The 13,339-nt window shown below is 39.3% G+C and overlaps 1 protein-coding gene across 6 annotated transcripts in view; it reads left to right on the top strand.

Moving 5' to 3' along the window:
* The window catches only part of AFTPH (aftiphilin), a 42,575-nt gene extending 32,103 nt beyond the window's left edge, over positions 1-10,472 (top strand). For all 6 annotated transcript variants that reach the window (XR_015283831.1, XR_015283832.1, XM_086879225.1 and 3 more), the window contains 2 exons: positions 3,391-3,514; positions 9,241-10,472. Coding sequence is in view for 4 of the 6 variants with exons in the window: in XM_086879225.1 (XP_086735351.1) it covers positions 3,391-3,514; positions 9,241-9,385 (269 nt within the window). In the remaining 2 variants the exon portion in view is untranslated. The remainder of the gene's footprint in view (positions 1-3,390; positions 3,515-9,240) is intronic.
* The last annotated feature ends 2,867 nt before the right edge of the window (positions 10,473-13,339 follow it).

The following is a 13,339-nucleotide window of genomic DNA, read 5'->3' on the forward strand; positions in this document are numbered from 1 at the left end:
TGTTTGTGGGATATTAGAAGTTCATTAATGTTAATTTTGAAGCCAAAGCACATTATCTGCAACTTACTTCCTTAAAAAAGAGATGAAAACACCACTCTCTCATTGAATAATGTGTGAAAGTAATTGAATTAATTTATCATGTGGTTTTTATGTGCTCTGAGTATTTTGCACGAGCTTGTGAAAACCTACACTTTGAATAAATTTCTGCAGGAATTTCAGGGAGCACTTTGGGGATTTGTTCCAGTGCTTAGGTTAAGTTGATAATGCAAGTACTCCTTCAATACAATGCCTGAAGCCATGATAATCAATTTTTTTCATAGGAAAGATATTTTTCCTCTCAGTGATTTTAATTTTTAAAATCCATTCATAAGATGTTTGGGGTCCTCCCACATTTCAAATAAGTGGTTATTATTATTATGGTATTTTTTGGTTTCAGAAAGATGCTTTTTTAGTTTTAAAATCTAATCACTGAAAGCAATTTTATGGCATGGCAATCTAAATGACTTTTTATTCCACCCTTGAGAAATGTCATTATCAGATGAAAGAGGGCAGATTTGTCATGGAAGTGACAGCTAGCAAAGTCAAGGTGCTTGAATCCTGCAGATTCTTTTTAAGTGTGTGCAAGTCCACTGACACAAGTCACCAGTGCCCAGTATTACTGCTTGTGTAGCTGGGTACATGCATTATTGCTTGTGCAGAAGGTGTGCACACTGGAAGGGGTTACTGGAGGAATAGTCTGTTAGTCTTTTATTGCATTTTATTTTTTATGTCGTTGTTTAATCAAGTTACAGGTATCACCTTCTGTGGTATGCCCTACAGTGCTTCTTTTTTTCTTTTTTTTTTTTCTTTCTTTATTTTGGTTTGGCTTTGGTCTTTTTTTTCCCCTTACTGACTTGTTTCTGGGAAAGTCATTTGTTTAATGGCTTGCAGCTTGTGTGTTTGTGTGTGTGTTTAGGAGCTTTGTGTGGGGTTTGGTTGGCTAACTTTCCTTCAATATCTCATTAAGGTTTTGCAGTGGTTTCCATATATATATATTCTCTCATCATCTGTGGTGATTGAAATTTCCATTTCAATAAAATGGAAAATATGCAACTCTTAAAAATACATAAAATAATTGAAATACAAATTGCTAGATTTTTTTTTTTTTGCTTAAAGAAGATACTTTTATCAGAAGTTTATTCTTTCTTTGGAGACTTAATTTTACTTGTCATAGATTGACACTGAATTCTTAGTTTGATGTCATCAGTACTCAAAATAACTTTTTATATACAAATTTTCATTCCACATTATGAACAGGGAGTTACTAATTTCTGATATTTTCCCACAGATTTAATGTATTGTTTTATTTTTCATGTAAAGAGTTTAACATAAATGCAGCTGAGTAAGAGGTGCCTAAAGAACAGTAAATTGATCAGTGACATCCCAGTACAGGACTGTAAATGGGAATATCTAAATGATGTAACTTACAAGGTTGCATTTAATGTTTGTTGCAGAGTTGCATGTCAAAGGGCTCCTTCCTTCAATTAGCTTTCCAATTTGTACCTTAATGGGATTTCGCAGGCTTCTGCAAGTCAAAGTGTATTTCTTCAAGGCTTCCTCTCCCTGATTGAAAGTGGATATTTTATGGAATATTTGGGCTTTTTCCTATTTCTAAGTTCTGTAAACATCTGACATTACTAGAAGTCTTGGTATACCAGTCTCAGGACAGTACATACTTTGATATTTTGCATGGAACTGGATCAAATCCACTGTGAAAATCCAGACATAAAAAAACCCCAGAAACCCATGTTAAAAGGACATCTGATTAATTTCTAATCAACTCATATTATACTAAACAAATCTTCCACATCCTGTAACTTAACCAGATGATTTTCTTTATTTTACATTTGGGTCAGCTTAGTTTCCTCACAATAAAAGAAGAATTAACTTGTGCCAAAAGGATAAATGGTGAAGACACTGCTTGTGGAGAGCTCATGCAAAGCAGGTTTGAGGATGGTTCTGTTAGCACACACAATGCTGCAGTTACTGGTGGTAAAGGCAGGATGGTAGGCACTGGCATTTATCTTTAGTAATCTTCTGGTGTTTCAGGAATACTTCTAAAAGCATCTTGATCCTGGGAAGTCAGCTGGATACAATCATGAGCAAACATTAACAAATGCTATTTTTGTATCAGGGAGCTGCATGGGACCATCGGGTCCCAGTATTTGCAGTGTTTGTTCTGCAGTAGGATGAAATGATTTTATGTTGCCCACACCAACAGGCACAAGTGTGACACCTGTTTAGCACAGAGGTGTTTGTAAATGAACACAGTGCTTATGAACAAAAATTCTGTGCTGTCTTTGAAAAACACCTTGGGAATGGCACATATGCACACTTCATGAAACCCATGGAGTGAAGCATGGACTATCTGAAACTGTAACTAGGGAAGCATCAGCAATCCAAGATGCAACAAAATTTGTTGTAACAGTCTTTCCTCTTGATTTGTTTTGGTAATTCTAATTCCTAGAGATTTTTTTTTTTAAATAGTATTTAATGTTTAAAAATCCTAGAGCTACTTCCTACTGAGATGTGATGCTTGATATTAAACAGATAGAGTTTAACTCATACATATATTTTTGCATACAGGTTTCCATTGTTTGCAGTGTTTTCAGAATGACCTCTGCTGCTAAAATTTGAAATCTATGTGCAACAAATGTGATGTCCAAATTCAGCATCTGATTTCATATACCTGAAGCTGCAAATTCAAGGCTGAAACATTCAGATTCTTAATGCATTAGAAATACTTGAAAGGTGAAAAGGGAGTGCAGACTAAAAGTTTTGGTAGTCCTGGGCTTATTAGTATGTAATAATAGCATTTTTAAATGCCATTCCACTTCTACATTTCATAAAAGTTGCTTTTCCTCACTTAAAATTTCAACACAATCCCTAGAGAAAAGCCACATACTACATTCACTCTATTGCATGCCAGTGTTGTTTGTAATCTCTAGGTGAAGAGTTGGTCCCTGTTAACATGCACTGCTCTTTTAATCCAGGCAGTTGAGTTGAAGTAGTTGAAACAATCCTTTTTGACACAGCTGATATTTTTTATAGAGGTTTCACTCTGAAAAGTCAATCAGACTGGTTTTGTTTACTCACAGACTGAGACCTGGTATGCCAGACTTGATCCAAGTTGTGTGTTTTGTATTACAACTAAAAAAGCTGCTGAAAAAGGATGGGGAGAGAGGATGATGCTTCAGAAACGCAGACATGTTTTGTCATATTCTTTTCATGTATCTTCAAATTATAAATGATTCAGATGTTTACAGAAAACAGTCTCTAGCAAGTTGGTCTGTGACTAATTATGATTCTACTTGCCTCCAACCATCACTGATTATTGTTTTATACTGTAAGGTGTGGATCCTGAGTTGTATGAATTGACAACCTCAAAACTGGAAACTTCCAACGCAAGCAGCAGAGTGACTGATGCGTTTGCAAGGCTCATGTCCACAGTGGAGAAGGCAAGCACGTCCACAAGGTAAATGCTCTTCATTGCACGTTTTCCTTCTGTTTCCAAGGGTGATGTGAAATGTGAGGCATGAATGTGTGTGTAGTTTCAGGGCAGAAGTTCCTGGACGATCAAAAGGCTTTAAATTTTAAATCTGAAGTTCATTGTACTGTAGTTCTTATTTCAAATGATCTCAGAATTCTAAAAGGAGACGGGCAAGAGTTTATGAGCTGAAGGAAAAGGATCACCAGGACCAGTGTTGGAAAAGTAGAGCCAAAAATTGAACTGGAGGAAGCAACTTTCTGAACACCAGAGCTGGTTCCTGAGAATGGCAGGGTAAACTGAATCAGTTCAGTGACCTAGGACTGAGAAGACTCTCCTTGGACTCTGTGTGATTTATAAATACAGAATGTTTCACAAGTAAAATGGTAACAGGCTAATAATTTTGACTTTATTTGTCCCTTCGCATGTATTTCTAACACCTGTCAAAACTTCAGTGATCAAACATCAGTATAATTTTGCTGTTGCAGGTTAAGGATTGAGTGTATAGTTGGTTCAGGATGTAATTTCTGCCTCAATGGAGCACATGTGAAGTAGTTTTGTGCTTTTTTCATAGTAGTATCTATAGAAAAGCTTTAGACATCAAACAGCTTTCTTGGAGTATGGCCTTTTGATTTGGTACCAAATAGTCTCTCCATTTATAAGCTTGTATTCTTTGGGTTTATTTTTTTATATGTATCTTAGCAGTAGCATCCTAGACTGTTAACTTGTGATTAAGGTCTGTGCCCATTAAAAGAAATGCTGAGGAATCTTTGCCAAGTAAAACATTGGTTTTTTTGGAAGTGTGCGCCTTGACATGCAACAAGTAGATGGTAACATATCTTCACTCTCAAGTGAGCTTTAGGGTTTATTCAGCACTCTTAAACTAGATGTGTTTTCATGCAACAGCCCTTAGGAGGAGGCATGGTAGTGGTGGGATAGAGCTGGCTTGCTTAAAATGACTAATTTGTAATTTTCAGGAGTTCTTTTAAAACATGCTCTTTTACTGAGAAATCTATCTTCCTGGTTTTCCTGCAGTGATAATTTTGAAAGTGAACATGAAATCAACAAGCCATGAAGTTTCAAGGGAGAACCAGTAGAGGGAACTCCCCACTTCAATGCTGATTTTTGGGTCTTTTGGATTGCTTCTTTTTCTATCATGTAGTGCACTTACTCTTCCTAGAAATACTGTAGTGGAAGTTTTGGCTTTCAGGAATTAGAAAACATAGTTACAGTTGAAATACTTGTGTATTATATTCTAAGCTTAATTTAAAAGTAACCACAGCAGGACATGCAAACTCCAAATGTATCTTCATTGTATCTGCACTCTTAGATTTGTACATTGCTTTTAGATATCTTAGCTTTTTGTTTACAAAGGAACTTCATTTAAATGAATGTTGACCCTCATTTTTCTGTAGTTTTTTTTTTATATGAGGGGTTTGGGTTTTCCCCAGTGTTTCCACAGTGCACTTGAAAGCTCTTATTTGTGCTTTTAAAGCTCTTTATCCAGATGTCAGAGCTCTTCCCCTGTTCTGGAGAGCATTGCTTACCAACAGGAATTGGTTCTAGATCTGTGATGTAGCAATATATCAGGCTGAGGACCTCAGACTTGGAGGCTAAGTTCAGACGTACGCAAGGATTATCTGTTTTCACAATTTAATACATTTTGTTTGTTCTTATCAACTCTGAATTAAAAAAAATAAAAAATCAAGTGCTTTTTCTGCTTGATTTCATGCTCCCCAAAAGAAAAGCAGTCTGTTTTTTAAAGCTAGAAATCTTCTGAGAAATAAAAATGTATAGCCTCAGCAGTATGCCAAATAGTGTGGCACAATGTTAGCTTTTTGTAATAAATTTATTTTTCTTTTCAATTTTTTTAAATTCTTTTGTAATGAACTGGAGACTTTAAAATAGGAGAGGCTGGATACAGCCAGGTCAATGGGAGTAAGGTTCATGCACCAGCCTGGAAATGTTAACTATTAGACATCCATGATAACTGACTGAGGAGGGCAAAACCAGTGGATTAGGATCACTTTGATGGCAACTTCAGTTGTGCTGAGGCTATCCCATATCTGCAACTTGGCTGAACTCAGGATCTTTAGGGTGAAGTTTAGAGTGAAAATACCACTGTTCAGCTGTGGGATGCCATGTGAAGAGTCGTCTTTATCTAAAATAACCCTGTCTTTAGTTGAAAAACCATCTCTTGAACCAGAAAGTGGGTTTCTCAGCAGGAAAGTATTGGGAGAGGAGGAAAAAACTTCCCCCTCAGCTTGAGCCTGAAACCTTGAAGGCAGCAGTAAGTGTTGAAGGTCAGGGATGCAGTGCAGCATTCCACAGAGAGTCTCCAGCCTTGCCTAGTTCCATAGAACTGGCAGAGATCAAAAGTTTATCTGCTGTCTTTTTGAAGGAAAGCAGAGCACTGATACCTTTCCAAGAAATGGCCAAAACCCTCATTTAAACTGGAAATACTCCTTGGGGATGGTGTTGGATGGAGCAGGCTAACTCTTAATTACAGAGTGTTTTTAAAGTGCATTTCTCTAATCAGCTCATTGTTGCTGATAAAGCCTGGCCTTGTGGGTGCTATCCTAAAAACCCTCTGCAAACATGAGAGGTGACTGAAACCCTGAAAGACTTGAATGCTGCAGTAATAGGTTGGAATGCAAAACAGAACAGTGACACACAAGTGATGGATGGACAAAGCATTCCCTCTTTCTTGCCAGATTTTCTTCCAACAACTTTCCTGCCTGTCAGTCTGGTTCATTTCTTGTGGCTTAGTGTTAACATGCCTTTGAAAAGGAAATTTAGTGCCTACAGGTAGAGGGACTGATACAAATGCTTGGGTAGGGGTGTCCCGCCTGTCCTTTTTGGGAGGGAATGTAATGTAGTGTAATAGAAGAGATGGATGGGGACCAAGTGTGCTGTAGAGGATTATTTAGAAACCAGAATGAGGCAGAGACCTTGTTTTGATCCAGGGACGGGTCCTTTCATGGTTTTGTAATCCAAAGTTCTGATTCCAAAGCAGACAGTTGTAGTACAGCTGCCACTGACAGTCCACTCACTGAGTGTCTGTTCTTTAAGCCATGACAGCTAGGAGTGAGGAGTGCATGAGCAGGAGAAGCTCTGCGAGACTCCCCTTCACTGATCAAGGCTCAGCAAAAGAAGCTCTTGGCAATGGGAATGTTTTCAGCAAAAGTGGTGCCTGAAATTAATGGAGTTATTTCTCTTGTCTCTGTTCAAGGACATCCCAGTTAGTAGTTAGTTTGCTACGTTTTAAGGGTAAAACCTGTCTGCTGTGATGATGCTACTTTGTCTTTGAAAATTAGAGAGCTAATGAGTAACTCTTTAGGGTTTCCCTGGTGATATTTGCTTCCAAAAGTGTTGATTGTTACAGGGAAAGGGTACTTCCAGTGTCTGATTTTATTGTATTGCAGAGGAACCTGCCTCTTTCCATTGAGGAATGGAGAATTTTGGCCATCTCACCCCTTTCTGCACTGAGATAATTTCAAGAAAGGATCTGAGTCTCATTACCAAGTGTTTCTATCTGTAGTTCTGTCGTGGCCACAGCGAAGCAGTGGTTGCTGTGTTGGTGTGTCAGCTTCTCCTGCTTTAGAGATACTTTTTACATTGCAGTGGAGTAGATAAATTGTTGCAAAGGGAAATACTCCAGGCAGAAAGGGAGCAGTGGTAACTGGGTGAGATTGAAACCTGACGGGGCTCAGTGGTGTGCCTGTTCTGCAGAGAGAGCAGCTGGTACAGCAGGAGTGATGGCATTGTCCTGTGATAAAGGTGCTGCATGTGACCGTGGAATGAAATGCAGCGCTGCCTCTGGGACCCAGCAGTGCCATTTCTTAGCATGCTGTAGTTGAGCAGAGGAGGAAGAGGAATATAAATAGCAAAGAGTGTGTGAGCTCCATCTCGCCTGATGAACAATTACAGGAACATCTCCAAGGCAGCCCTCTTCCCTTGGCTTCCTCTGTCAAACACTCCTTTGTTAGCTCTGAGTCCTTGATCATCAGGAGTTTGTACCTTTAAGAGGCTTGTGGTAAGTGATTATTAATAGTGGCACCAGATACTGATAACACAGTGGTGGGTGAGAACCACATTTCAACAGCTCAGAGATAGTCCTTTGAGTGCAAACAGAGTTGACTGTGAAGTTGTTAGAGCAGGCACATATTGGCTCTCTGCTTCTTCCTTCAGTAAATCCAGCACACAGCTTTGTTTATCCTCCAGAATTTGGTAATCTGCCTAGTCAGTAGCTCGTGAAATTCCATTGCAGCAGAGAAAAAAAAATATTGCTGTTCTGTGAAGGTAAGTCAGTAGACTGCCTCATCTAGAGAACTTTTATCCAGTGGGGATTTCAAGTAGCAAACAAAAGTGATAGTTCAGTGTCACCACAATGATCAGTGATGATGGTCAACACAATCATCAGATGTCAAGGATGTGTTTGACTCCAGCTCTTTTTTTCTTCTAGCTAAGGAATTCTGAGGCTGCTGTGGAAGCAGACATGTAGCCCCTTGCTTTCCACTGGTCTCTGCTCAGCTGAGGAAACAATCCTCATGGGGGCTGACAAAAAGTACATGCTGCTTCATGGCTGGAGTGGACATTGCCCTCATGGGCTTGGTTTAAAGTTTATAAATAAGACCAGATACAGAAAGGAAATTTCTGAAGTGTTCTAGGGAAAACAGTTTCTTTGGTCCAAGCATTTTGTCTCAGCTGTTTTTTTCCCCCAGAGCTGAGGGAGCTTATTCAGTTGGAATTTTATCATTACAGGATTTAGCTGGTGCCTTCTTGAAACTGGAAAAATGTTTGTTGGAAAACTGAGTATTTCTAGTAGTAGGCCATGTTCTTCAAAGATAAGCCAGATGTGTGTAAAGTATGGATTTTTGGGCAAAGGAGGGGGCTCTGTAGCAGTCTAAGCCAGGCTTCATTTTACTTGGGAAGTGTCAGTTTTTTGCATAATTGTGAGAACCAATTGACATGGGATTCAGACTTCTTTATTCATTTGTGCTCAGTAATTCTTGTGAATAATGCAAAAGGCAAAGTAAACCCTAGTGATTCCCAAACTGCTGTATGTATCATGGCTACTCATACTCCTGCACTTCAAAGCAAGTAGATACACTTATTTGTGAGGCACCTTCTGCTGCTGCTGAACCCTGAGGGGAGAAAAGGTTTTGGGATCACAACATAGAGTCCATGTGTGCAGTCTGAGAACAGTTGTATTGAAAACACAGCGTAAGTGCTTTTTTATTTTAAAATGATTGAGAAGTAACTTAGGAGTTTCTTAATGTCCTTTTAAGAGCTTTTCACTTTTATTTCTGAAGAATTGTAGCAGATTTAGGTAGTTTAGAACTAATGCTCTGACTGTTTTATCTCTAGAATATGGGCATGGTTGTCTCTTCAAGTGAATCTCTTGATTCTTGAAGCTGCTAAAAAAAAAAAAGAAAAAAAATCTGTAAAAATTATCATTTGAATAGGACTTTTTTTTTTTTTTTTTCCTTATTGCAACAATATACACAGGAACATTTTGCTGACTCTCTCTGTTAACACATTATTGGTAGGCAGGTAGGTATTATAACATTAGACTACCTTCAAGTAGCTTACAGAAGTGCCTGTCAGTGGGAGACAAGCTGACAGAACACTGCTTCAATCAGTGATTGTTTCAGTGATCCCAGGGATATCAGGTACTGGATTAATGCACTTTGTTCTTTTCTTCCCAACAGGAAGCCTAAAAAGGAAGAACATCTTAGTGAAGAGGCTGCCAAGGTGATTTCTAGCCTTCCTGACTTAACTTTCATGCATGCCAAGGTGTTGATGTTCCCAGCCACATTAACACCTTCAACAAGCTGCCAAGAAAAGGTAGACTAAAAGTGATGTGAATTGGACGTTTTCTATTGATTTTTTTTTTCTTCCCTCTGCGGGGTCGTAAAAAGCAATCTTGATTTAATTAAAAAAATATCAAGTTCAGATGATTTGTTGGTAAGCAGCACTAGAAAGGTATACATAGTAATGTATATTTATTTACATACTGGAGTCCTAAATTTATATTAGAGAAAAAATGTAAATAATTGGGGGTAAATCTTTTTGAAGATCTATTCTTTTTGTTGTGCTGGGCTGTATACATTTATGTCTTTGTGAAATACACTGGTGGTGTCCTTCTTAAAAAACTTTTAAAAGTTAAAAAAAAAAAAATCCTTTAAACACACAATGAAAACTTCAATCTTCACAATCTGTGAAGTTCCCCCTTAAGACTTTCAGATTGCATTGAGCAACTTTTTCTTTCCTGCATATATTAAAATACTTCTTGCTGGAAAAAAAAATCAAAAGGTTATGTTGTCCCTTTTGTGAATTTTTCAGTTATTGTTTCTTTAAAACCCAGTAATTTCTTTTGTGTTTTAACAAGCTTAAGATGTGTTTTTCCTTTTCTTTTCCCCCATCCCCTCCCCCTGTTTGATTGGTTGGCTGATCAGTTTTTATGTTCTTGAACTTCAGTAGTATGGCTTTGTCACTATATAGCCTTTTGAAAGGTATGCTGTCAGTAATTTCTTGTTCCAGTTATGGATTACTGTCTAAACACTTGATTTTTTTATTTTTTTTTTTTTTGGTCATTAGAAGGTTGTCTGCTTTTAATCAGTTTGATTTGGAAAAGAAGGACCAAAACAATATGAATGTCTTACAATGAATTTACCTGTTAAAAATTTTTATGTTCTGTTGTACCACTATTCCTGTTTGATTTTGCACAGTGTAAAATGACATAATCATAGATTGCTATGGTTTTAGGCTGTATATACAGTAAAAAACTATGGGTTGTAAATGTCTGGGGAAATTCCTATGGAAAAAAGAGAGCTATGTCGAAGAACCTCTAAAAAGGTCAATATGCATGCCCAAGGTCTTTTGAGATTTAAGTGTGTAAATTTCCTTTTAGCTTACACAAAATAAAATAATTTAAAAGATACTTATGTATACAGCCTGCTATCTTTTTTTACAGAATGTGTGCATTACTCACCTCTCTGTTTGTGGTAAAATTGATGCACTGTAGGACCTTCTGATTTGAGTTGCTGAGTCCCACAAACCACACCTGGCAGGGTCCTGTGGATTATCCTTCAGTTCTCCTGTCTCTTTATCATGTTGGGTGTCAGTCTTCTACTTCTGTCTCAAATTTCCTTTCTGGTTTGTAGGGCAATCTGGCTCATGATATTTGGGGTTAGAGACTTTTTCAAAGCAATTGGCAGCACTCAGCTGTAAGAAACACCAGCTATGGTGAGGATAGAAAGGACAGCTGGGTTTGCTGATTTCTTAGCTACAAAAAACCAGAAACACAGTAGTCAGTGAAGTCTCCTCTCATGTTAGCTTGCACTGTAGCTCTGTGAGCAACATCTCATCAGAGGGTCTCAGTGGATTGGCTGCAGGTAAGGCATGTTCTGGGTGCTGCTGTTTCTTGGTAGTACATGGACATAGACTCTTCCATCTCCTTACTAAGTGCACAGCTCTAAGTGCTCAGTAGTCACCACCAGTTCATCGCTTAACGTCTAGTTCTGAGAAATCTCTAGTTGTTTTTAATCTATTATTTGAATTTTTTTTTTTGTCTGACGGCACTTGGGTCTGAAAAGCCTGAGTTTGATGTCATCAGCTGGGTAAGCTGAAAGGTTGTCCTTGCAAAAGGAAACTTTTTACTTCTTGAAATGTCCTTGAGACACCAGTGCTGGGGTTCCATCTTTGTGAATGCAGGAGTTTCAGTGAGTGGTGGCTGCTCAGAACTGGGAGAGCAGCTCCTATGGCTATGGTAAAGTTAATTTGTAATGGCTACACTGTCTCCTTTGCCCTCTAATTAGTACTGCAGTGTACAATGATGTGGTATCAAACTGCACCCTGTTGTAGCAGAAGAGGTTTAAGCAAAACATGTAGCCCCAAACCCACTTCTGTTTGCTGTTTCTGCAGATTTTCATTACAGCACTGACTTCATGCCTGTTACATGTCAAAATTAGCTTTGCTAATCTCCCAGGTTTAGCACAGTGTTCTTTAGTGCATGCTTATTATATTATTCAGTTCTGGTGTTGGGCTGCTGTAGGTTAAAATTGGTGCCTTTGTTTCCGTGACTGTGGCGTGTCCCTTGGAGCCGGAGCAGTGGGATAGCTGCAGCACAGAGCTATAGCTATTGTTTCAAGGAGAATATGTTTAGGAGCTGACTCATGATCCTTGTCTGGCAGCGAGTGGACTGAAGTATTAAGGAGAGGTGGGGGTGGAAGTGCCAGCTGCAAGTTGATCTTTAGTCTTCTCACAATTGCCTCCAGAGGCAGCTGCCCATTTGTCTTCCAGTCTCCAAGTGCAGTTCTGGTGGCCTGCCGTGGATGGGGGAGGGGAAAAAGGAGATTTCTATTGTGACTGATATACCAATCTGAAACTTTGTGAAACCTGGTACTACCCAGAATGTGTTTATGGGGTTTTTATGTTCTTTCTGCATCCCACAGACCTTCACACTGCTGAAAGATGTAAAGCTTACATCCAAATTCAGCTTTTTGGGGTGGATGCTGCCTGCCTTAAAATGTAGGACTGCTTTTTGTCTCCTAGCTTAAGCCTCCTTTTTTGTTGTTGATGGTGGGATGGACAAACAGCATCCTCTTGCCTCTCTCCTCTGTCTTGTACAGGCAGCTTTGTTCATATGCAGAAAGTTTGGCTAACAGATTCAGCTGCATCGGGGTTGTCCTTCCATGCTGTTCCTGTTGACACAACATGCGTTGTCTAATTTAATCTTGCCAGTAGCCTCATAGGCAGGATGGCAATTGATACTTTGCACATTTGGGTTGCTGTGCATTGTCACCAGACATGTCAGGGTGCATCACTTTCACCCCAGAACCGGTGTCACTGAAGAGGGAGCTCTTATGTGCCCATCCAGCACAAGCAGCAGAGGACACCTGGTTCAGATGCAGTTCCCTGAGCTGGCACATGGCCATGAGGCAAAGTCCAAAGATCCCACTGTGAAGTGAGCTGCAGGCTCCTGAATGACTGCTAAGAAGGGCTGAGCTCTGCTTGTGAGACTTGAGGGTTCAGCTCTGCCTTACCCAGAGCACCACCACCTGCTGCAGGTGCTGGCAGTGCTGGACTGCCCACAGCACCTGGAGCATTAACATCTTCTTGGAGTATCATTAGCTCAGCAAATTCATTTTGAGATGCCAAAAGTGAAGCTTGCAAATAATGTGTGTGCATGTCCTCAAATGCAGTGAGTGCATACTGAAGTTAACTCTTCATCACATTGAGGTGTTGTACAGAATTTTGCCTGGTAATGAAATCATCATGTGGAAAGTTTTGTTGTTGGACTGCTGCACTTGAACTGAATATCTGGTGGGCTTTATAGGATGTGAGACATAGCTCAGTGCATGTAAGGTGAATCACCCATGGTCGACCATTTACATTTTGTGCCAGTTCTGCAACTCTGCATATTTATCTTCTAAATTTCAGAGCATTTTGAAAATACAGGGTAGTTGCAAAATACACTTGAATATAACTTTTAAAAGTATATGTCATCTAATAATTGCATAGTACCTGTTAAGAGTATCTGCTACAAAATCAGAGAAGTTTTTTGTCTTCTGGCCTCTGCCAAAGAGCACAGCCACTGAAGGCAGCAAGCAGCTGGGTCTGCTCCCTCCAGAGAGCCTGGACTGTGAAAGGAGATGGGAAAAAAACACATTTAAATCCAGGGGGCTAAAACAAGGGGAGAGGGAGCTGGAAGAAAACACAAAGCAAGAGTTCAGCAGAAGCTCTGAGTAGGGGAAATAGGAGGGTGAAGCAGTACTCAGAGTATAGGCAGCTGGGATAGCTGTAGGA

Source organism: Cyanistes caeruleus, chromosome 2 (assembly GCF_971803275.1).
Source record: "Cyanistes caeruleus chromosome 2, bCyaCae1.hap1.1, whole genome shotgun sequence".
In the NCBI taxonomy this organism is placed as follows: domain Eukaryota; kingdom Metazoa; phylum Chordata; class Aves; order Passeriformes; family Paridae; genus Cyanistes; species Cyanistes caeruleus.